The following is a 23305-nucleotide window of genomic DNA, read 5'->3' as shown; positions in this document are numbered from 1 at the left end:
TTTGTTAATTTTCTACAGGTCACCATTCTACCCCAGGGATAACACTTGCAGAATACACAAACAAACGTCCACACCAAAGGCCAATTTGCAGTCTTCAGCTCACATATTGTAACCCTGGGCATACATAGGGAGAACATAGGTCTTAAAGTTCAATATGGTTAAACCATTAAATATGGTTATATATGGGGAGTGATGAATGCCACAGAAGAGGAGAAGTAGGAGAGAATGTCATAAGATGGCATGCTTTTGGCTAAATTTAATAAGACAAGTATTACCTGAAGTTATAAAATTTGATATGACAGGTGTAATATTGTAAAAATGGAGTTAGAGGCAAGTTCAGTCAGTTATACTTGTATTTTATTTAAATGACTCAAATCTAAAATGTTATAGGACATTATAGGAGATGTGATTTTGAGATCACATCTTTTGTGACTGTATTTATTCAAGTGCTTTTATTTATACTGTTTCTAATTCTCAAATACTGTATCTCCAAAAGAGTATTCTCCATTAATATAGAGGGGTCTGTGTGGGTTGGGGTAGGGTAGAGTAGAGTGGGAATCGTCTTAAAGTCCAAATTAAATTAAATTACATCTTTTTTCGGTTTTTGTCTGCTGCAGAATACATATCTGCCCTGTAAATCACCTGTGCTGTGTTTTCTTTATGACGAGTGGAAGCCAGGATTCAGGATTAAAGATGTACTTGCTTGCGGGGATACGGTGATTGTAATTATAATCAAGATTGTAGTGGACGATTAAAACCAGAAGGAGGCAGTAATGCAATTTAGTGGATATCAGAAAATCCAAAAGGGAGAAATTTCTATTTTATGGTTTTTGGTTTCATGATGGTGCCCATATTTTCTGCATTAATTCATCGCAATACCATTCGTTCTCATAGATGGAGAACTTATTTCTATACAGCCAATCAAATGGCTCCATTTTTAAACCATATTGCATTGCAATTGACGATTAAAACCAGAAGGAGGCAGTAATGCAATTTGGTGGATACCAAGTACCGTAAATCCTCAAAGAAGAAGAAGAACAGTTCTGTCCTCCGCTTCCTCGCACGTTTCTCTGACTAGACCGGCCTGGCTATTCATTTTAGCATTTGCTGAAACTGCATCCTTCCCACCTTTGGAGAGCAGCAATGTTTTCCTGCAGAGCGGCCTGGCAAAGGTGTGGGCTTACGGCACGGAGAGCAGCTTACAGGTTGCCCCGGGATGGTGAGTTTCATTGGCCGTCCAAAAGGCATTAAAACAGAAAACAAAAATGATTTTTTCCTTCTTTCATAATCGCTGTACATGAATGCAACGTTTTGTCTTGTATGTTTGCCATCCGTCCCCTTTTGACTGTAACTGATGGAATAGTACAGTTTGTCCTCATGAATTTCCCTCCTTAGCTGCATCCCCGGAATGGAGGATGGCAATGCCTTACCAAGTTAAATGAAGGTCAAGTTGGATTTTTGGCTTAAGCTTGGCTGAAAGGCTTTTGTGGTACATTTTTGTCCCTAATATTGAAGTTGTTTGATTTGTAAGACCGTGCACGTTTTTCTCACAAAGGAATGGGTGTAGTTTGAGCCCTTGTTGGAGTATTAAGTAACGACACTAAACAAACTCTAGTATATCCTCTGCCAGAGTATTAGTCAGAGCAGCAGACTGTCAGATCTAATCTATGAACCCTTTTTCCATACTTAAAAATGATATGCGTCATAATATAAACCAGTAACTAGGGCCAAACCATTAATACTAGTTAGGGAGACATGCGGTTCCTTCTTTGTGAAATTACGGTACTGTAAATGTCTCCGTTGACTTAATCAGTAACTTATTGCGTATATACATTTGTATTTGACCTTCATTAGTCTGTAGGTAGAGCGGAAACATGGTTGCCGCAGTTAGTCACGTGGTATTCGCATGTGACGGTGGTCTAAAGTAAAGAGGGCAGAGGCACGAGATATACCTCATCAGTTGTGGTAAGCTTGCGCCACGAGCCGGTCGGTGGCCGCAGCTGCTGTCGTCTTGTCCCTCTCTTTCTAAGGTTACATAACCATGAATAATAAGTGGATATATTGGAAACTGTCGGTGGCGCATGCCGGAGCAAAACCGCAAAGAACTTAAAGGACAAATCCTTCTGTTCTCATGATATAGCATAAATTGTGCTGCTGTGTGTTAGAATTTAGGTTCTGCACCTTGAATGAACCAGTCTGTCCTTGTCGTCGTTCAGCAAACTGCGACAAGTGGCCATGGCTCTGGTTAGGTCGTGTTTTTGACAAAGAAAAATATATTAACATGAGGTAAGTGGGTTAAGTAAGTAAAGTATATGTTTATATAGCACTTAAGTGCAAACCAATTGTCAAAGTTCTTAACAATAAAACCCTTTAGCATGAAATATCAAACACAAAGGATAGTAGCAAACACAAGACCATCAAAAAGATTTGGCTGGTTCAGGAAACACCTTTTGGCTTCTATGTTGTGACAAAAAGCCCAAACATCAAAGATGGTAGCATGACATACCTTCCCACAAGGGCTTGCCTGTTGTATTGCTGCCAGGCACTACTGGGCACTTCCTAACAGAATACATCACAGTAATGTCCACTTTATATCCCAAATCCATTCAGTGATGAGACAAATATACTGGACACAGAGATTGTAGCCCTCTTCCCCACCAGTGGTCCCACTTAACAAGAGGAGGGTATCATGTTCTAATCCTGTGACTTCTTGACCTGCTTCCCCTCCACTGGTCCTAAGTATTCACCACCTTATCCTCCAGCACAAACCTTTACCCTTGAGCCGATTAGGAAGTGGTGTCAGATGCCTGGAGACTGTTTTAGTTTCTGAGAATGTGAGGAGTTTAATACCCTCAACACTGCACATGACAACACTCCAGTGGCCTTAAATTCTAAAAGAACAACTACTTAATAATTTGACAGTGTTTGCCTCATAGAGGACATTAAGCCAGTTGAAACTATTGCAAGACATTCATTTGTCCCATTACTTAATCCATTACTTAATTCCATTACTATCTATTTTAGGTAATGAATTCATTTGGGTGCTGTAAGAGTTTATGTGCGGAATCCATTCATTTACCCATTTTTACAAGTGATCAAAATATGATCAAAGTATCACCAAAGTAAAACTGACTTGTCAGTGTTGTGTGTATCAGTTTTTTGTTTCACAGACCTTTCTCCCATAGTATTTAGTTTATGTAGTGCAGCATTAAATTTTGATCCTTGAGTTCAAAATATGTTTATCGAGTCTACAATGTCTTTTGGGTTTTTATTTTTGTTTTTGTTTTTTTTTCATAGGAAGTTCAGACATAGCCAGATTTGCAGATGCACTGCTTTTGTTTCCAGCCAAGTGTGTTTGAGTGAAGCATTTAAGTGAAAGCTGATGTTAAAGAGTATTGTTAAGAGGGGTTGATTGGGGTCCAACCAAGTTTTTTTCATGGTTTACTTGCTTTTCTTTTTCCCAATCCATCAGAGAAGGAAATGCTGTGCCAAACTAAAACAAAGGTTTTGTTTAAAGTAATTCAAAGTCAAATCAACTGATTTTTTAGAATTTTTTTGGGGCTGACCATCATGGAATTGCTTCATACTTTATGTAAATAATGCTATTGTACCCAGCAACTGGTGTGCAAAATTTTTGGCTTGTATCTTTTATGAGATTTGAGATATTGAGGCTGTAAAAAAAGGGGTTGTGGCCATTACGAACGAGCGTTGCAAAAAATTTTAAGGTTTCATAAGTAAATACTTTAGCACTATTTATGCTATGCACTTGTGCATACCCTGAAGATCATTGATGTCCCACTTACACCAACTGGCAGGCAGTATACGCTTTCACCGAATGTGGATAAGGATATCATTGCATTGTTCACAATCTTAAAGTAGATACTATTTCTTAAAAGCTTTTAATTGCCTGACTTTGCCTTAGTTAAATTGTAGTACTGTTTTTTGCAGAATGTCCATTTCTAGTAAAACATGGTGTGTTTGATACCTTTAATATAGTTTGGTTCAAGAAACCAACTTTGTATTTTGTGCCTTTACTAATTAAAACATGCTCTTGCCAGTGGTATGGTTGTTTTTAAGGATGGACTTTGTCATACATGGGGAATATGAACTTGAAATATAGGTGTGAAATCTTTTTTTTTTTTTTTCATTTTTAATGCTTCACAAAGATCTGATTTGGTTCACTGTAAAGACAGCATTAAAGAGTTTATTAATACAATTTTCAGCAAGCCATTACTTTGCAAATATGCAGCTGTGGGTCAACCATTTTAGAAGTTAAAGACATCTAACAATCACAGAAAATTTCAAGTTTGTAGCATGAATAGTTCAGTAGTAATGATGTATGAAAACTTGCAATTTTTTAGTAACATTCCATTTATTAGGGCCACAACCCCCCCTTTTTTAAATTTATTTATTTATTTATTTATTTTTTAAGCTTCCATTTTTCAAACTAAGGATACAATCCGAACATTTTGCAAACTAGCTGTTGGGTACAATGAAATTATTTACATGAAGCGAATCCCAGATGGTCAGTCGAGAGGCTTCTGTTGATTTGACATGGAATAACCCTTAATCAAAATGAAACGGAGTTTGATGTAGCGCGCCTTAGGGTGCTCTCACACTGTGAGCTGAATCTTATGGGCTGGTGCAGCACATTTTTCCTATCCTGAAGGATCTTTTCAAAGCCACGAGGATCTGTCCAGGGTCATCAATAGTGGGGACACATGGAGGCAAAAGAGACTGAAAGTTGTTTTGGATTCATCATCTCTTCAAATCATCTATAACCATCACGCTGTTCTTCTCAATAATCTGTCCCTCCTTGAACCTCCTCTGATACTTTTGGATGTTAAATTGAGAACATATAATAGACTCTATTAAGTAAAATCTTATGAGTCTTCAAATAATCAATAACAGGTTTGAGAAGGATCTAACAAGTGACCCCTAACCTATTACAGTTGTGCAGAGGCGGCAAATGTCATCAGTGCCTGGTGGTTCTGGGGAAAACATTGTCTACGCCGTGCTGTGTGGTGGAGCCTTTGTCGGTGCTGTGTCATATGTAAGTTATATTGTTTCTACCAGTTCATTATTTCAGTTTCAACATGTTTGATGATACTAACATATTAATAAGGCTGACAAGGCTAATATGTCCTCAACAAAGGGTTAAACTGTCCAAGGCCAAACATATTAAATGAATCTCTTTTCAGTAATGAGATAACCAGAAATATCTGAAAGAAACTTTTTCGTCTCTCCCAAGGCATACATCACTGTGTCCTCAGACAGTGCCAGGTACAATGATCGTATTGCAGAAATCAAAGCTAGACCCAAGAAAGATTGGGTACCTAAACCATGGCCACCTAAAAGTAAGTATTCCTTGTTTTTTTTTTTTTTCAGCAATTACTTGCACTCTGAGCTATCTATAAAAACCCGAAATACTTTGGATTTTGGTCAATAGACAGCAAAACATGCAAGCTATGTAAGCTGCAGTTAGGCTACCATTCTAGCACCAGCAACCTGAGAGCACATTTCAAAAATATGCAACCCCAAGTAGTTATGTCTCTTGTTGTGTTGGTTTGCCCTCTTATGGACATAATGCACAAATATCGATATTTTGATTAGTTTGACCCTGTGTGGTTTTCTTTTTTCTTTTTGTTGTTTTTTAGAAAGATTAATCAAATTTTGGCCAGTTTTGACAGCATGTTAATATTCTGATTACCAGTTGGTACATGCCTAGTGCAAAGCTGCTGTTACTAGACCATCTAGCACTGGGATTGGCGAAGAGCAAACTGTGGACCAATTCTGCCTATCTACTATAATTATTTAGTACCTCAAAAGAAATCTTAAATTTTAGCATAAAAGGCTAATTTTAAAATGGAAAAAAAAAGTCTACATCAGTGTAAGTCTACAGCCAAATTAAATTCCAATGACATGAGTCTACCATTAAATAATGAATACCCCCATGTGGAGAAAAAAAACAATACGGCGCATTGTTCTGCACCATGTGTGAGGCCATTTAATGGGTCATCTATGGATAGCTCTTGGTCCTGACATTAGGTCTAACGTGCACAGAAAAAATAAAACCATCTCATTGAATTAAAGAGTACTGTATTATCTTTAATTGAAACACATTTATATTTAATTCATCCGTATTATTCAACCAAGAGTGTCACAACAAAAATGAGCATTGGTATAAATTAATAATCCAGTCTTCTGTAGCTCCTGTAAACAGTGCTTGAAATGCTGGCATTGAATGATGCTAATAGCTGACATCTGATCTAGCAGTAAATAGTATATGCTAACGGGTGAGCTTGAAGCTATAGACACAGTGATTCACTGAGGACACAAGCAAGCTTTACATTCCTATGATTAATTATTTCAAAGTCAAGTTGACCATCAAAAAACATGTATCAAGAATGTAGTTTGTGTCTTTTTTTTAACTTACATTTAGTCACTTGTTTGTCTTGGGCTGCTCCACCTCCCTGTGAGCAAAACGATTGAGGTCACCTCAAGCAAAAGATGTTGGGACAGTACAAGATTATCCACTGCTTATTAAAGCATTCAGGGAATGTCACTGAACCGATGCACAAATGCAAAGCATGAGCACAGCTTCCCAGCTCATTCTGTCTACTCAGTCTGTTGGTAGTGACCATACTGTTGTTACCACTTTCAGAGACCAGACCTGCGTATGATGCGGGTCTGTTAAGCGTGCACTTGATCCTTGTTGAACGCATTCATTAGAGAGCTGTCACCCAGACTCCAGTCTGCAGTGTAGTTTAAAACACTTTACTAATCGACCTGAGAATTATGCTGAATTACTCTGAAAAGTATACCAGATAAAAGTCAAATTTCGGCCATGCCCAACCCATGTCGGACAAGACTGGGTCAGGATGGGTCAGACCACTACTGATCTAAACCTACTGTATGATTTGGTAGCCAACCCGCATTATCCCAGGACTAGTGTCAGGCTGGTTTATCAGTTTGAGAGTGGACTTCTTTTTAAAAAATAATAGAATCGGGTTGAGTGTTTTAATTTGTGTCACAGTTGACTGTATTTTTTTTTTTTTTTAAACAATGTATTCTGTAACAAAATACATAGGTATGTATAAAAGTTAACGCCAAGTAGAAGTGAAATGAAAGTAGATCATTAGAACAGTCGATTAACAGAAAATTAATACACAACAATTTTGACAAACTTCTCAGGTTGCATCTTCTCAAATGTGATTGTTTGCTGGTTAACTTAGTTTTGTATAATAGTAAACAGAATATTTTGGGGTTATGGAGTGTGGGGTCAGCCAAAAGAAATGGATTGAACACATCCACCTGGGCTGTGGGAAATTGTGATGGGTATTTTTCTGACATTTTATAGACCAAACAATTAATCTGTTAATCACAAAAATAATCAACAGATTAATCTCTAATAAAAATAATTGTTAGCTGCAGTTCTTTTTATAGAAAGCATAATTTTACATTGAATTACATCTTGAAGCTCTTACGCCAAAACTGCTGCTGAATAAATTTAGGTTCAATCATAATTTTGTTCAGAGTTTTATCCCAAGAAAAAGAGAGCCTTGCTCAAGTTTCACTTACTATTTTTTCGCTTACTATCTCCATCATGGGATGATGGTTGATCACTTGTCACAGAAATGGTTCAGGTTAGGAGCTAAGTAAGTAACATGGACTTCAGACACATGATAAGTGACAAATCCATCACCTCTGTGTTGACTGAACAAGCACAGATATGGCTGAAAGCTCTGATAAAGCTTCTAAGTGGACCTTGAGTGAGGGTCTTCTCTTTTTTCTTTTAGTAAAATTGCTAATGAATGTTAACTTGTGGTCACACCTCAATCAGTATGTCACAAATGTTTTCCATTAGTTGTTAAGGCAAAATGGCTGCTGCCACATCACTGATTGGGGTGTGGCCAAAATATGTCATGCTCTTAACCCACAGAGAGCAGTGCAGAGGTCTACTTACCATGTACAGTGCATTTAGAAAATGTTCAGACTCCTTCACTTTTTTCATTTTGTTATGTTGCAGCCTTATGCTAAAATCGTTTAAATTTTTGCAAATTTATTAAAAAGGAAAAATTGAAATATGACATTGACATAAGCATTCAGACCCTTTACACAGTACTTAGTTGAAGCACCTTTGGCAGTGATTACAGCCTCAAGTCTTCTTGGGTATGATGCGACAAGCTATGCACACCTGGATTTGGGGATTTTTTGCCATTCTTCTCTGCAAATCTTCTCAACCTCTGTCAGGTTGAATGGGGACCATCAGTGGACAGCCATTTTCAGGTCTCTCCAGAGATGTTAGATTGGGTTCAAGTCAGGGCTTTGGCTGGGCCACTCGAGGACATTGTCCCTAAGCAACTCCTGTGTTGTCTTGGCTGTGTGCTTAGGGTCATTGTCCTGTTGGAAGGTGAAGTCTGGGCACAGTCTGAGTGTCAGTCCTGAGTGCTCTGGACTAGGCTTTCTGTACTTTTCTGTACTTTACTCCATTTAGCTGTCCCTCAACCCTGACCAGTCTCCCGGGCCCTGCCGCTAAAAACACCCCCACAGAAGGATCTTGCCACCACCATGCTTCACTGCTGGGATGGTATTGGGTAGGTGATGAGCGGTGCCTGGTTTCCTCCAAACAGGACGCTTAGAATTGAGGGCAAACAGTTCAGTCTTTTTAGTTCAAAAATTCTCTGGTCAATCAGACCAGAGAATCTTGTTTTTAACAGTTTGAGAGTCTTTTAGCAGGGTCCAACATAACCGATGGCCCGGGGCCAGTAAAAGTTTATGCAGGTTGTTGTGGTTATATAATTAATTTCCCTCACACAGGTCAAGTTGATTGACCTGTCACTGTGACAGCTCAATAACTTGACCATCCTTCTAAGTTATGGTAACTTTGGAGGCTGTTTAAAGTTTAGTGTCTGGTACTAACAATAATATAAAAATCTGAAAATACTGACATGATAATACACTCGTCCTTTCCCCCTGTAGCCATTGTTGCTGTGTGGCGCTCAGCTGTTTTTTGTGATCCGCTGTGAGATTTGTTTAAAGCACACAGTTGTTTCTTGCAAAAATCTCCCAAATAAAGACAAATTGAGGCATGATGTTTCATATTGTTAAGTGTTATTCAAACAACACAGACAGCAGTCTAAACAAGCAATATAACTTCCATGGGTTGTGACTGGCATCAGATGATGATGATGATGATGTTAGCTACTTCCTAAACACACAGTCAAGATGTCACTATTCAAGATGTCGTTTGCATCAGGCAGGGATGGTTAACAACAACAATAATAAGAAGAATAAGAAAACTAATAGTGGTATCTCTACAATGTACTGTAATTACGGTAAATATTTAACTAATGTCTTATAGTGTTAGGGTAAATAACACTTCATTTATTCCCTAAGTGTTGTAATATAGGGCCCCTATGATTATTAAATTATGGGGAAAAAGAGTTATGTTCAATTTTTGGCCAGTGAAAATATACATGGGGCCAGTAAAACTCTGATCTACCGGCCAAGTGGCCCAGTGGGGAAAAAATGTTACATTGGATACTGCATTTAGGTTTTGTTTTTTTTGTTTCTTTGAGATATCCAAGGCTTTCATGTGTCTTTCACTGAGGAAAGGCTTCCGTCTGGCCACTCTGCCATAAAGCCCAGATCGATGGAGTGCTGCAGTAGTGGTTGTCTTGGAAACCTTCAATGCAGCAGAAAAAAATTTTTTTGTAGCCTTCCCCAGATCTGTGCCACAACAGTCCTGTGCCTGAGCTCTGCAAGCGGTTCCTTCGAATTCATGGCTTGGTTTCTGCTCTGATATGCTATGTCAGCTGTGAGATCTTATATAGACAGCTGTATGCCTTTCCAAATCATTTCCAATCAATTGAATTTACCACAGGTGGACTCCAAGCAAGGGGTAGAAACATCTCAAAGATGATCAAGAAAAATGGGAGGCACCTCAGCTAAATTTCAAGTGTCAAGCAAAGGGTCTGAATACTTAAGTCAATGCGATATTCTGTTTTTTTGTTTTTTTTTAATAAATTTGCAAAAAATTATAAAATTGTTTTTTGCTTTTGTCATTATATGGGGTGTTGAGTGTAGATTAATGAGGGGGGAAAATTAACTTAAACAATTTAAGTTACCTTGCATTTTACTGAATGCAAGGTAATTGGGCTCCAATGTCTTGTGTACTGTTTGAGAAACTTCTGAGCCCTGGCAGAAATAAAAAATCTTGGAAACAATGTGTCCATTCTGACAAAAATGTCAATTTGACAGTGATAGAAAAAAAAATGAATCTTGGATCCAAACTAGTCTGTGGGTTGTTTCTGTCAAAACGCTCCATCACTCTTTACTGTACCTCTGGATTACTTTGTTTTTATTTTCTTTTATGAACCCCCTTCATCCCTAACAAACTTATTTCCTTTAAACATAATCATCCTCTGGTCCAGCATACACAAGTATGTGTAGTCTGTCTGAATAATATCAGTGTTTGTGATTACTGATAGTTAGCTATGTATTTGTTCTGGCTAGCTCTTAACTACCTATTTTCTATTGTAGATAGTTTACTTGATCCAATTTGATAAGTATGAATAGAGCAGATATAGCAATAAACATTACACTGATACCATGAGCAGCAGCACAATCACTTTGTACAGTCACTAATGCATGGAAGGATATAAATCCACTGTCCAACTATTTGGCTTATACAGAGTCATGGTAACTGTTATCAAGAATGACCCATTTCAAGTAGTTTTCATCTCGTACAAAAAAAACACCACCACATGTATGGCTGAGGGTTACACATAACTGTGACCTGTAGTCCCCATGAAATTAAATCTACTGTTTTTTGAGGAATTCTTTGTCCAACATCAGGTAAGATTTTTCATTTTTATACAAGCATCTTTACAATCTAATGGGCAGAACTGAACTTAGTGCATTCATGCTCCCCAGAGCATAAGCCCTGTGTGATGTAAGGAAACTATAGTTGATTTTCAAATTAAATCTCAATATTTCTTCTGTTTTTTTGAGAATAACCACAACTACACAGGCAAATGGTGTCACCAGAAAGTTAAACAGAAACAAATTGATTCAAATATTTATCAAAAAGCACTGTTTTTAATCTGTAACACAATGTAAACTATTATAGTAAACAACAGTAACCACCAACTTTTCTTGAATCAGTCGACTTTACCAGAATTGGAAAAAGTTAATTTAGCGCCCTGAAGAAAAAAAACCCATATATATATTTTCCTTACTGAACAATACATTTCTTTACTGCCCACCAACGGACCTATTACTCATGTGACTTGCTTCTATGTAAAACTGTCACCGATGAACAAAACCTTTTAAGCAGCAACTTTTCCTGAGTCTTAAAACTGTAACAATAGTCACTGTAATAGTACATATAGTGACTACAGAATGTATTTAAACAATCTGAAGAAACAAACTCATAGATTCTTCCATACATTCTAATGCTCATTGCCAGATTGGCTATAACTCATTGTGGCTTCTTTCTATGTGAAACTGACAATTATGTTTCCATTTACTTGCAGGCAAGGATGACGAAGAGGGTAAGTTATGTCATAGATATAACTTATTTTGATTTCATTCATTATCACTGCCTGAGAACTCCCTGGATGCTCACTGAAATCTTGACGTGGGTTCGAGGAAATGATCGCATGGGCTTGATTGTTCCTCTAATAGCTTCATTATCCTGATTCTAAAATTGGTTGCAATGAGAAATCATGATCGCACTAATCATATGTTTTTATCAGTCATAGTTCCAAGATTTGACAGCCAAAAGTGGGAAGGAGAAAATACACACACACACATACATACATGTCTTACGTTAGTTGTGAGGACATAAATTGACATAATGCATTACCTAGCTCCTTACCCTAACCTCAGCCATCACAAGGAAATGCCTAAACCCAAACCTAATTCTAACCTGAACCTTAAAACTGAGTCTTAACCCTCAAACAGCACTTTGAGGTTGTGAGGACCAGCCAAAATGTACTCACGACGATAGTTTCAAATCAAGATTTGTCAACACAACCATAGAAAGACATGTACACACATAGACAGACATACAGACAGACACGCACAATACACACAAAAACTACACTTGCAAGCAAATATACTGGGGTCTAAGCATGCGACACAGTTCAGAATCAAAGGCTCTCTGATGTGGAATGATTGGGTAGCCAAGCGCATCGCTGAATTAAACTTAAAACTAGTGGTTTAACATGTTCATATTAATGCTTGGGCATACTCAGGCAAACAAATAAAAATATGATATGAAACCGAACAAATGGTCTCTCCAGACTTGTACATGAAGAGTACACTTTGAAAATTCATTTACAAGAGAAGCAAGGGTGTATGACGAAATGTTTTACCACTATGCAACCATGGACACTGAAAGCAGTTTTCTCTTGCTTGTTTCTAGGTCTGTTGATTAAGAGAGGACTCATTTTGGTGAAAAGATTAGGAGGGCTAATGGATCTGTCTCTTCTGTCTTGATAAGGGTAGAGAGTGCTGTTCAGTATTAACAGGGAGCCTTAATGATACAGAACTCGAATGTGCTTCCCTTCTATGTAATACATCTACATTAAGAAACAAAATATTTATTGTAATTGTAAAATTATGCAGAAACTCCCACTTCATTTTAAAAGTAAAGTTCCATCTACATCAATGCAAACGATGCTGCAGACTTAAGAGCTGTGATTAACTGTGATTGGTCTGTTTGACTTCCCTTAGTCAAATAGTGTGTGACACACACTGAATGGTTTGTCTGTGACTTTTGACTCTCAGATTTTCAACCAGGTTTGCATTTTATTTCTAAAAGGTTGGATGTTAGTCAGTCAAAAGTTCATGGAAATACAGATGAAATAATTGATTATACTGATTACTCCTCAGGTTGGGATATATTCTTGCTAAAAAGTTAAAATACTCAAATGTACAAGCAGGCCATGTAGAGCGCAGTTGACATTTTCTGTGCTTAGAAATGTGTTAACACTTAACATTAAATTATGGTGAAATATCCTGGGAGCCTTACCTCAGCTGAAAGACTTCATCAGCATTTTGTATTTATTCTCAGATTGATTGCCTTGTCACACCAAAAACCATTACATTAACAAATTTTTATTGCAAACACGGTGTACAATATAACAAAAGAAGAGAGCAAAGGAAGGTTGGTAGAAAAAAGTAGAAAAGTTAAACTGGAAAACGAGAACTCAACTGAGTTGTCTTGAACTTCAAAACATCAACTGTGAGCTAGGAGTGTATTTGGGGATTTGTAGTTATTTGGTGCTATTAAAAAAAATCACGGCGTGCACCATTCAAACTTGTAAGTAAAGAAGGAACAGAAGTGCATAGATTTTTACAATTACATATACACATTGTGCCTCTTTTTGCCCTGAATAATAAATTGATAGGATGCTATAAATGAATTTGATGATTCTTAATTCCGTTTGACTTGGTAAATTTTGGCTTTAGTTATATAGTCGTAGATTTTATCTGGAGCAATGCTAGTTTGGGAACGTGTATATACATATAACATATCCTATTCTTCATAGAGCTTGATTATACTTGGCGAATATAATTTCAACAAATCTGTCCGTCTAAGCAACCTCAATCTCACCTCTCCTGATTTTATCCTACTGGCTTGGTCACCAAACCAGTCCCCTGCTTTAATACCACTCAATCCCTCGTTTTTTCTCCCCCTCACTCTCCAATGTGTTCCTCATACCTCTTGTTAGAGGAAGTAGAGTAGAGTTATTTGACTTAAAATAAAAACTAAGTCCTGCATTTTCTTCCAGACTTAAGTCATTTGAAGACTTCAGTGCTCCATGTGAGATTTTGTCATAAATGCCTAACATCTAAAGGCCAGATTGTGGTTTCTGCTTGCCCTTGAGATGAATAGACACACTTCTATTCATACTACAATCAGGGGTATACGTACGAAGATACGCACATGCAAACTAGAAAACATGACGACCAACTCCTGACAATAAGTATCCCTCCTTTTACGTGATTGTATTTGGCTGAACAATATTAAAAAGTCAAGATAATGGTGTTTGTGTGTGCGCGCGCTGACCAACGTGGACTTGTGTATATGATGAAATTTACATCACGCTGACCTACAGCATGCAGATGCGGAAACCATGAATTGGCCTAAAGGCTTCTTCTCATAGCACACTTGCCATTGACATCCAGTGCATCTTGCTGGTAGCCTATATCCATTTTTCACAAATTCACATGCATAGTCTGTGGTTAAATTTAGATTTACAGTAACATTGTGTGAATTGAAGCTAGCTTTTAAAAAGCAAAATTCCTTCTTCCATTTTCTCTAACTCTTTGTGTCTTACTCTTTTCAGTGTAAAGGTAAAGCTAAGGTCCTCTGTGGCCGCATGGATATTCGTCCTAGAACTGGACTCTTTGGATCTGAACAAGAAAACAAAATCCCCTCTCCTCCTTTCCTCTTCTCCTGTACTGCTAAGAAAGAAAGAGTCCTCTACTCCGCCTAAAACCCCTGGACAATACTGTGAAGGATATTGATTCTGCTCTCCTTCTTCGATGTTTTGCCTTGTGCTGCTAAATGTTAACATGTAAAGCTGTGAAGAAAATAAATGGACTTGACAGAAGTACCCACAAATCAATTAAATTTTTCTTTTGTTAATGCACTATATCATTGTTAACACCACTCGGGTTGTTTTTTAGAAAATTCACCATGTTTTTTGTGGGACATTAGCCAGCTGATCACTTAGCTGTTAACCAAGGCTATCCATGCTAACACATTAGCATGCTCTGTTGTGAGTGATAGTATTCCATTAGCATTATCCAGAGTGAACATACATATAGTATTTATATGGTGGTCTTTGCTATATATCTACTGTATTTGGAGTTTAAGACTCCGCTTCAAAAATAATTAATACAAATAAATCTTTAGTGTAACTTTAAATCTTAGCAAACTTTTTACAGCGGTGCCATTTTAGTGTGAAAATGTAACTAAAATAGCATTAAGCTAGAAGACAATATCAGCAAGCAAGCAGATTTAATGGCTGCAAGGCTGTTTGCCCTATATAGTTGTAAAGTGGGAGCAATTATTTTAGGTGTCTGAGGTACTGAAAGTAAGTCTTATTCATTGTCTGTAGACAGTTAGGTGACTGGCACTTAGATGGACATTTCCTTTTTGAAATCTTGGTCAATTTATGGATTACTTTGGAAACTATGGTGCAGTTTGTGTTCTCAATTGCAATAGTAGATTTTGAATTTTCTACAGCTCTGAATTATGGCCTCTGTTGTCTTCCCCATATCAGCGAGGGGCTGAGGCATAGGGGTATTGTGGCAGTTGGAGCCATCTGTCATACCGGAATGGTGGAAAAAACATTTCTCAGAAAGGAAATTTAAATAATTCAAACTGATGGCCACAACATAAACCTATAGACAGCATTGTTACTATATCCAGGAAACTCCTTTGTTTTTATGTTGAAGAGCATTGGAGGTATCTAGCAGCTCCTCCACATTGTAATTCAACAGCGCCATAGTGTATGCAAGTGTTTGCATTCAGCCCCTTATCATAAAACACCAATGTGCCAACATGGAAGTTATCACTCACAATAGTCAATGCTCAAGTGTTGAGCTCGAGAATCAAAGTTGAATCCTGGGCCAGTCTCTTACAACTTGGAGTATTTTTGTTAATGGTTAAATGTGGAACAAATGGTGGCTGAATCTCTCAGTTAAAGATGCACAACCTACCAAGGCTGTTTTCGTGTCTGTCTCACTGTCAGACTCACTTTCAGAGTTCCAGATAACTCATAGCTTGTTAATTTGATGGTAAGAACCAAGATTTTACTTAACCCCCTCTACCGTGCAACTTAACCTGCACTCCTCTCTTTGCCCTCCCTTTTCCCCTACCCTCCCTTTTCGTCTTTGTTGTGCTCCCGTCTTTCAGTTTGCATGAAGTTTGTGTGGTGAATGTGTTGCCTCTGAGTATTTTCAGTTTAAGTATTCCCTGAGGCATTGGTAAGGTTTGAACTGGCATGCCAAATAAAATGCTGGAAAACATAATCAGCTGTTAGTAGCTATGTTTCCATCCAACTGTCCATCTGTTTCTCATATGGACACAGTTTGATGTAAACTTGAGTCTTGACGTACCAAGTGAAGGGTATCACACCAGAGACTTGTCTCAAATGTTGGCGTATGATGATAAATGTATCAATGAATCCTACGATCGCAGAGACATGGGACATCTCTTGGTGGGTGTGGATACTTAATTTTGGAAAATGCATTTCATCATCTACATTTTAGGGCTGTCTTACATTTTTTTTTGGGGGGGGGGGGAGTTTGAATGAATGACAACTAACAGGCAACTTAAATGAATTCCTATGAAAACCACATGCAGTAGCCTGATGCTAAACAATGTTGTAGATCATTTATGGTTTAAAATAGGCTTTAGGTTTGCTGACTTAGTAATGTTACTGTCAAGTTTTATTTTTAAAAAGTATCAAACAGCCTTACTTTTATCCAAGATTTTTCCATCATTTAAGACCGTTTAATCCAAAATTCTTCCACACATTACTTTACAGATGGTTTGGTGTAGTGATTATGCTTTTAGCACAAGCTTGCTAGTTTCACCCCTTTTTACATTAATGAAGAGAACTATTTTGATTGGAAACTAATAGGTAAATAGAACATGCAATAGATGTGTGTGACAGTACATTTTACGAACTCAACTGAATTGTCATAAGGTAACAATTACTTCAGAAAGATCTTTTTACTTTTTAACTACATTTTGGTCGGTAGACCTTCACTAGTTGATCTAAGGACCGAAACAAGTGACCAGTGTGCAGAACTGTATTTTAATACGCTGAATTTTCAATTCAGTAAGATTAACAGTCAAATATAACACTTTCTCGATGGTTGTTTGAATTTTGAATAAAATGTGACAGCCCTACTACATTTGAGTCTGCATTAAAGAAATTGTAGGGATTAAAAAAACAGTTAATCAATTTTTCTGTTTCTTTGTGTAGTTTAAAACACCTTGGGTGGAAACTCAGCTACTGATAATATATTAATAATCTTGTCTATGCTGCTTCTTAAATATTATTCAAGATATCTTACATTTGAAAAGAATTATGTTTTGCTTGCTTTTCCCTTTTTACATGTAGCATTTTAAACCGCATGAGTCTGCATAAGTGATAAATAGTGTTTAGCGTGGGTGGCTGCAGGGCTGTAAAGTGAACATCAAGGCTATTGGTTGCTCAATGTAGTAGTTAACAGAATGTGTTGGGTCTTTCTTCTGGTCCTTTCATTCCAGGTGGAGATGAGGAGGAGGTAGCTGAGGCCACCAGTGGAGAGGCTGTGGTTGGGGAAGAGGAGACTGCTGCAGCTGCTGACATTGATGCAGAGACTGTTGTGGAGGCAGTCGCCGATGTAGTTGCTGAGGCTGCTGAAGTCGTTGCCGAGGTGGCAGAGGTTGTTGCTGAGGCTGCGCAGGAAGTGGAGTGTGTCGCAGAAGAAGTGGCCCAAGTGTCTGAGACTGTTGAGGAGGCTGCCCAAGCTGTTGCAAAACCAGCTGCCGTTGTTGCTGAGGACCCAGAAAGCAATGGTACGACTTCTTCATCTGAGGAGGAGGCAGCTGCCTCTGAGGCCTGAGGTTCCGCACATTCACTACATGGACAGACACACACTACCCCACACTTGACCATCTCTAAACCACTTCAATTAAAGAGCCCCTGACAGCTGGTCTTTTTCCTCTCTCACAACACTGGGAACAATAAAACTGGTAACTTAGAGTCACTGGCTTTAGAACCACCAGAGGTTAGCTGCTTCTCCTCAGGTGCCTGGGTTCACCTCTTATTGAACATTCACTTTGTCTTCCTAAAAATGTATATTTTCTCTTGTATTTATTGGAGTGAGCATAAAGGGCAGCACTGTGTGCAAATTAAGAGATTCTTCATGAAAGGACACCTTGGGATTTTTCTGGTGTAAAGCGTAGATCACTGTATATGATGTCTATATTTGTTCCAATTATTATGTGGCCTACAGATGCTAAAAACCAGCAACGCTATCCTCTCAGCAGGTCCCTTGATTTACAGATTTACAGCACACCACAGTAAAACATTTTCAAAGTGGCAGTGAGGTTTTTATGTGATGCTCATTTGCAGTTATGGGTGAAATAAATGTGATCACTCTGTGAATACAAACATTCAGGCATATTGGCCCTGATTTTTCTCAGGTAACATGACTAAAAACCTGCTTATTCCTTTGGAACTACCACACACAGTTCGTATCTTTTGTTATAAAGATCCGACTGTTATTTTATTAGATTTGACAAAACACTATTTCTTTGATATAAACCTCTGTAATGTTGTACTACTTTGCTAGGTATCACAGAGCAGGTACATACCTGTTTTTCATTAAACTGTCGTACAGTTGTGTATATCCTACAACAAAATGAGGTGGCTCTGAGATTGTGTACAAACTCTGTAACTGCTGCAGTGTGTTCTTTTGCGTAAGTGTAATGTGAAACTGTCAGAGAAATCGTAAAGTTAGAGAAACTGTTAAAAAACTAATTAGGGTAACAAATGATTCAAACCATATGTGATCATATTTTTATTTTACTTATAACTGGATAATGAGCACTGTGAACAGTTTACGGTAATTCATCGAGCCATATAAATAAAGCTTTATCAAACCGGAAAGGTTTACTGCCGTCTTTAATTTGTCTGACTCAGTCTTTAAAGTAATTTGTATTGGGGTTTTTCATTCCAGTTTAACAAATAAATTTACATCCCCCATTTTTTTCTTTAAAATTTTACTAATTAATTTGCTACACATAAAAAATGACTTGCTTTACCATCTCACACCACATGTATTTGTGAGTCGTAAGTTAACATATAGACACAGTTCTGCTCTTTTCATTTATTAAGGGAGTATTTTAATGAGGCTCTCCATTGCATTTCCTTCTAACCACTTTCTGCATCCGACTTTGCTACACTGTGTATCAGACATGAACTGGGACTTCCTGTATTCATCAAGGCACCCAGGTGGCATGATGGGACAACTGGTGTTATGCTCAGCTATTTAAAACTCAAACAGAACAGGACTGATAAATTGGTATTGCTGATATATTGGCCAATTTTGAGCTTCTCACAGATGCTGTATATCTGTATTGCTGTATATTTTGGCCTATAAGTAACTAGAATTTGAAGTGCTGAAATGCCAAAGATGTGTGATGTAACTAGGAAGTGTCTTAATTGCATAGTTTGACCACCAGAGAGCACTGAAGAGTGATTATTTTTATTTTTATTCTTCTTCTTCATCTATAAAATGTCCAGACCAGTAAAATTTATGTCTTGACAACACATCTTTAGTTAAATGTTAGAGATCTTTATGATTCGGTTATGTGTTTACCTTAAAAAACAGTGTGTCCAATACCGCTGTTAAGATTCTCCTCAGATTACATTTATTCAGTATCAAAGAGTTCAAAACAATATCCAAACACCACCTAAAATTACCTATTATTGATAGTTGTGCTGTTGTTTTTGCTTTTGTCCATTTACTATTTATGTAGGAAGCTTGATATTTTTCCTATACTTGTATGACCGTATTCTGGTTTGAGGCGCTGTATCGTTAGCCCTCCTGACTAATACAGCTTTCCTGGTAATGCTTTTATTTCTAATCAACTTCTTCCACTTCTGTGGGTTGACCTTCCACCCGCATCTAGTCACAATCCTCTAGACAGATTTGCTGGCACTAAATCCTCACTAGATTACTAGATGGGTTTCACAAATGCCCAACAAGCTGCCTTGGCTAACCACCTCAAGTTGTGTGAGCTAAATGTGGGAAAATATAACTTGAGCATCAGTGATGTTTGGATGGCTGGATTTTGTGTTGCAGTGCTGCTGTCAGCTGCCTCTACTTTAGAGGTACCGAAGATAGTTGAAGTAAAGGAAGAGTTGGCACCCTCTGACGTTAAGGTTGCACCAAAGCAAGTGTCCCCATCACCAATAAAAGCAAAGCCTGTTGAAGAAATTGCTTCAGTTGAAGAGGTTATGAAGCCACCAGAAGAGATTCCTGTACCAGTAGAACCTGCATCCACAGAAAAAGAACCTGCAGAAGAATCTCCTTCACCAGTAGGGGTTACACCAGCAGAAGAGGCCCATGCACCAGTGTATACTGCACCAGTGGTCGAGGAGGCTGCCGCACTGGTGGAGGTTGCACCAGTGACTGAAGAGGCCCCGGCACCAGTAGAGGTTACACCACTTGTTGTAGAAACCCCAGTACCAGTAGAGGTTGTACCAGTAGAAGAGAGCCTTGCACTGGCTGGTGATGCTTCTGTACCAGTGGCAGAAGAAACCCCTGCACCAGTAGAGGCAACACCGGTGGAGGCTGCACCAGCGGTCGAGGAGGCCCCCGCACCGGTGGAGGCTGCACCAGGGGTCGAAGAGGCCCCCGCACCGGTGGAGGCTGCACCAGTGGTCGAAGAGGCTCCCACACTGGTGGAGGTTGTACCAGTGATTGAAGAGGCCCCTACACCAACTGTTGAGGAGGCCCCAGCACCAGTAGAGGCTATACCAGTAGAACAGAACCTTGCACCAGTTATTGACGCTTGTGCACCAGTGGTAGAAGAAACCCCTGCACTGGTTGTTGAGCCTTGTGCACTAGTGGTAGAACAAATCCCTGCACCAGTAGAGGCTAGACCAGTGACACGAAAGTCACTGGCCCCAGTAGAACCTGATATTACCACAGCTATAGATGAAGAACTAGTCACCACCACATCTGTGGAAGAAGTTGCAGCAGCCCTCACTGAAGAAGTAGCCAGCCCTGTGGTGGAAGAAGCAGCTACAGCCCCTGTGGAGTCCTTGGCAGAAGATCCTAAGAGAGAGTACATTGTTGTTGTTCTGGAAGGAACCCCTAAAGTAGAAAAGAGGCCAAAGGTGCTGGGAGTAGGGCCCATGAGTGGTAGAATCATCCCATCTCCAAATGATGACGATGCCCCTGCTTCTGAGGTACCAGATAACTTTGTTATTATTATAATTATATTGTTATTGTTGATCAGTATATAAGTGACAAGAACACAATTCTAACAGTGTAATGGAAAGAGTTGAACTGACCAATTTTCATTATCAGGATACTTTAGTATAACTACATATGTAATGTACCCCCCCCCCCCAAAAAAAAATACACATACACATTCTTTAACATGGATTTTTAAATTTTGCTACTCAGGGTAAGCGACGTCCTCTTAGGATGCAAATGCAGTAGTTCCAACTAAGGTACTGAACCTTTGATTATTTCTACCATGGTAAAGTAGGCTGTGGACACAATGTACTTGTGATCAAAATTTAAAAATTATACCCTTCATGTCCACATTGCTATACTTCAGGTTCAAATACACACAAGGGATGTAGAAAACAAGATTGGATGTATTCGTACAGACACATTGTACAGTACTTTTGACTCCTTTTTTTCTGTCATCCATCACAGTAAACGGCTCCTGAATGATTACTTTCTATCTGCGGAAGAAGAGGACGTGCCTTTTTCCAACACTTTCCCTTCCTCCTTTTACCGTGAAACACCAGGGACTAATATGTAGTTTCACTGTAAAGACACACACAATATACAGTGTTTAGATCAATGCCTGCTTTATTGAAATGTCATACCACTATATTAGCAGTGGCCCATATGGCCCATTAATGTGACACTCCAGTCTTGACTCTAAAGACCCTGATGAGCCCAGTCAGAAGTTCAACAGATCTCTGGTTTATCTAGGCGTTCAATAATCATTCTTGCAACTTCTATGAATTGCAGTCTGTTTACAGATGTGGACTAAACTGACCCAATCAGTCACCCTTTTTTCTTACTGTTACAGTTTACTGCCTCAAAAATCACTCCAGTGCAATAACTTAATACTCACCACCACATCCTGTTAACCTAATCACTCAAAAACCACTTATGATGTGGACCTACAGTGTTATTTCTTCAAGCGAGGGGTGTTTTGAGTCACCAGCATTCTTTAGATTACCCAACTTCAGGTCTTCCTTCCACTTCTCTTGATGTAAAAATGAACAGCTGCAAACACTAAAGAGCATGTGTACAGTAGCTATTTTGCTACCTCAGTTCTCATGTCTTCAGTCTTTAAAATGACACCATAGCCCACTATCTTCAATGAGCACATTCTTATTTTTCAGAAACTGTAATTTGATCACCGAAACAACTAATCCTGTACAACTAAAGGCAGGCCGTTGTTGATTTAGCTTTTCTTTTCCTCCTCTTGAAAGCCAAGTTACTCTGAAGCACAAGAAACTGCTGCTGCACAGCTCCCATTGGGTTAAAACTCTCAAGTGTTTCACTTCTGGCCACACCTCTTTTGGTGATGTCACAGCAGGTATTTTGGCCTTGACAGCTTTTGTAAAACACTAGTTGTGACATCATTGATTGGGTTATGGCCTGACATGAAATAAACTTTGAATGTTTCAACCCATAGAGAGCAACAAAGCAAGTGTTTTCTTCTCTACATTCATCATTGGGTTAACATTTTAGGTGAGTTTTTTCCTCCTTACTTTTTGTAGATTAGATTGATGATCAATGTACTTAATATTTAAAAAATGTACATTTAAGTTTAGCTCAGCACCATGATTTAGTGAGGAAAAGTTGTCAGGGCGTTGGGTAGGGGATTGGATAAGCAGCAGCATATTCTATCAGTCCTTGTTCATCTTTCCTTTCTAAAGAGTTTTTCTTGTTTTGTTCTAGCAGTAAGACCTGTGTGGATCTGTAATTTAAGGGCTTGCAGCAAGTATGAACCGTCATGATACTGATGTGCTGGTGTAATATGAAATTTGTGTTTGGGAAGTGTTACAGTATGTCTGAAGAAAAGTCCAGTGTTAAATGCTTTGACAGCTGTGTTGTAGTTCTCTCTCCTTTGATTTCCTCTTTCACATTTTCTCACCTATACTATTGAATTTATTGCTGCTTTACCTTAGTATACAGTAAAAAGTGAGAATTGAACTTCGTCAACACTTGGTCTGTTGTTGGTGCTGGCAGGCATGTTTCTATAATGGGATTTGATTGAATGCCTTTGAGAAAAGGGCAGCAACTGTGACTGACATTACTGTTTTTCTTGTTTTGCAAAATAAAGAGATTAAACATATGATTTTCTCTGTTGCGTTGTAATTTTTTTCCATACGTATCCCACTAATAGACAAGCATTACAGTCATCAAATGTGCGCTGTCTGCCACAATTTCTGACCCTATTTACTGATGTCTTTCCCATAGATTGAAATGCAGATGTCACTTTAGTCATTCTTCCTAT

The 23305-nt window shown here is 38.5% G+C and overlaps 1 protein-coding gene across 3 annotated transcripts; it reads left to right on the top strand.

Annotated features, from left to right (window-relative positions):
* The first annotated feature begins 981 nt into the window (after positions 1 to 981).
* Positions 982 to 23155, top strand: mgarpa (mitochondria localized glutamic acid rich protein a). 3 transcript variants are annotated; one of them, XM_040120544.1, is made up of 8 exons: positions 982 to 1219; positions 4953 to 5053; positions 5252 to 5357; positions 11541 to 11558; positions 17306 to 17596; positions 19891 to 21002; positions 21223 to 21269; positions 21481 to 23155. In XM_040120544.1, exons 1-7 carry the CDS (start codon positions 1144 to 1146, stop codon positions 21256 to 21258), a joined length of 1740 nt encoding a protein of 579 aa, XP_039976478.1. In that variant the 5' UTR covers positions 982 to 1143; the 3' UTR covers positions 21259 to 21269; positions 21481 to 23155. The 3 variants fall into 3 exon arrangements, with proteins under 3 accessions (XP_039976478.1, XP_039976479.1, XP_039976480.1); XM_040120545.1 differs by lacking the exon at positions 21223 to 21269; XM_040120546.1 differs by lacking the exons at positions 17306 to 17596; positions 19891 to 21002; positions 21223 to 21269; positions 21481 to 23155 and adding an exon at positions 14364 to 14645 and having other exon boundaries at positions 998 to 1219.
* Positions 23156 to 23305: the final 150 nt, after the last annotated feature.

The sequence above is a fragment of the Xiphias gladius genome, chromosome 23 (genome assembly GCF_016859285.1).
Source record: "Xiphias gladius isolate SHS-SW01 ecotype Sanya breed wild chromosome 23, ASM1685928v1, whole genome shotgun sequence".
NCBI classification, from domain to species: Eukaryota; Metazoa; Chordata; class Actinopteri; order Istiophoriformes; family Xiphiidae; genus Xiphias; species Xiphias gladius.
The sequence above is the reverse complement of the archived record's forward strand: the minus strand, read 5'-3'. Positions and strand labels throughout refer to the sequence as shown.

Bases quoted from the DNA above. Each gene is read 5' to 3' on its own strand.
- mgarpa (XM_040120544.1), top strand. From the start codon at position 1,144: ATGTTTTCCTGCAGAGCGGCCTGGCAAAGGTGTGGGCTTACGGCACGG. The intron at 1,220-4,952 runs GTGAGTTTCATT...AACCTATTACAG, and splicing joins TTACAGGTTGCCCCGGGATG to TTGTGCAGAGGCGGCAAATG. The intron at 5,054-5,251 runs GTAAGTTATATT...GTCTCTCCCAAG, and splicing joins TTGTCGGTGCTGTGTCATAT to GCATACATCACTGTGTCCTC.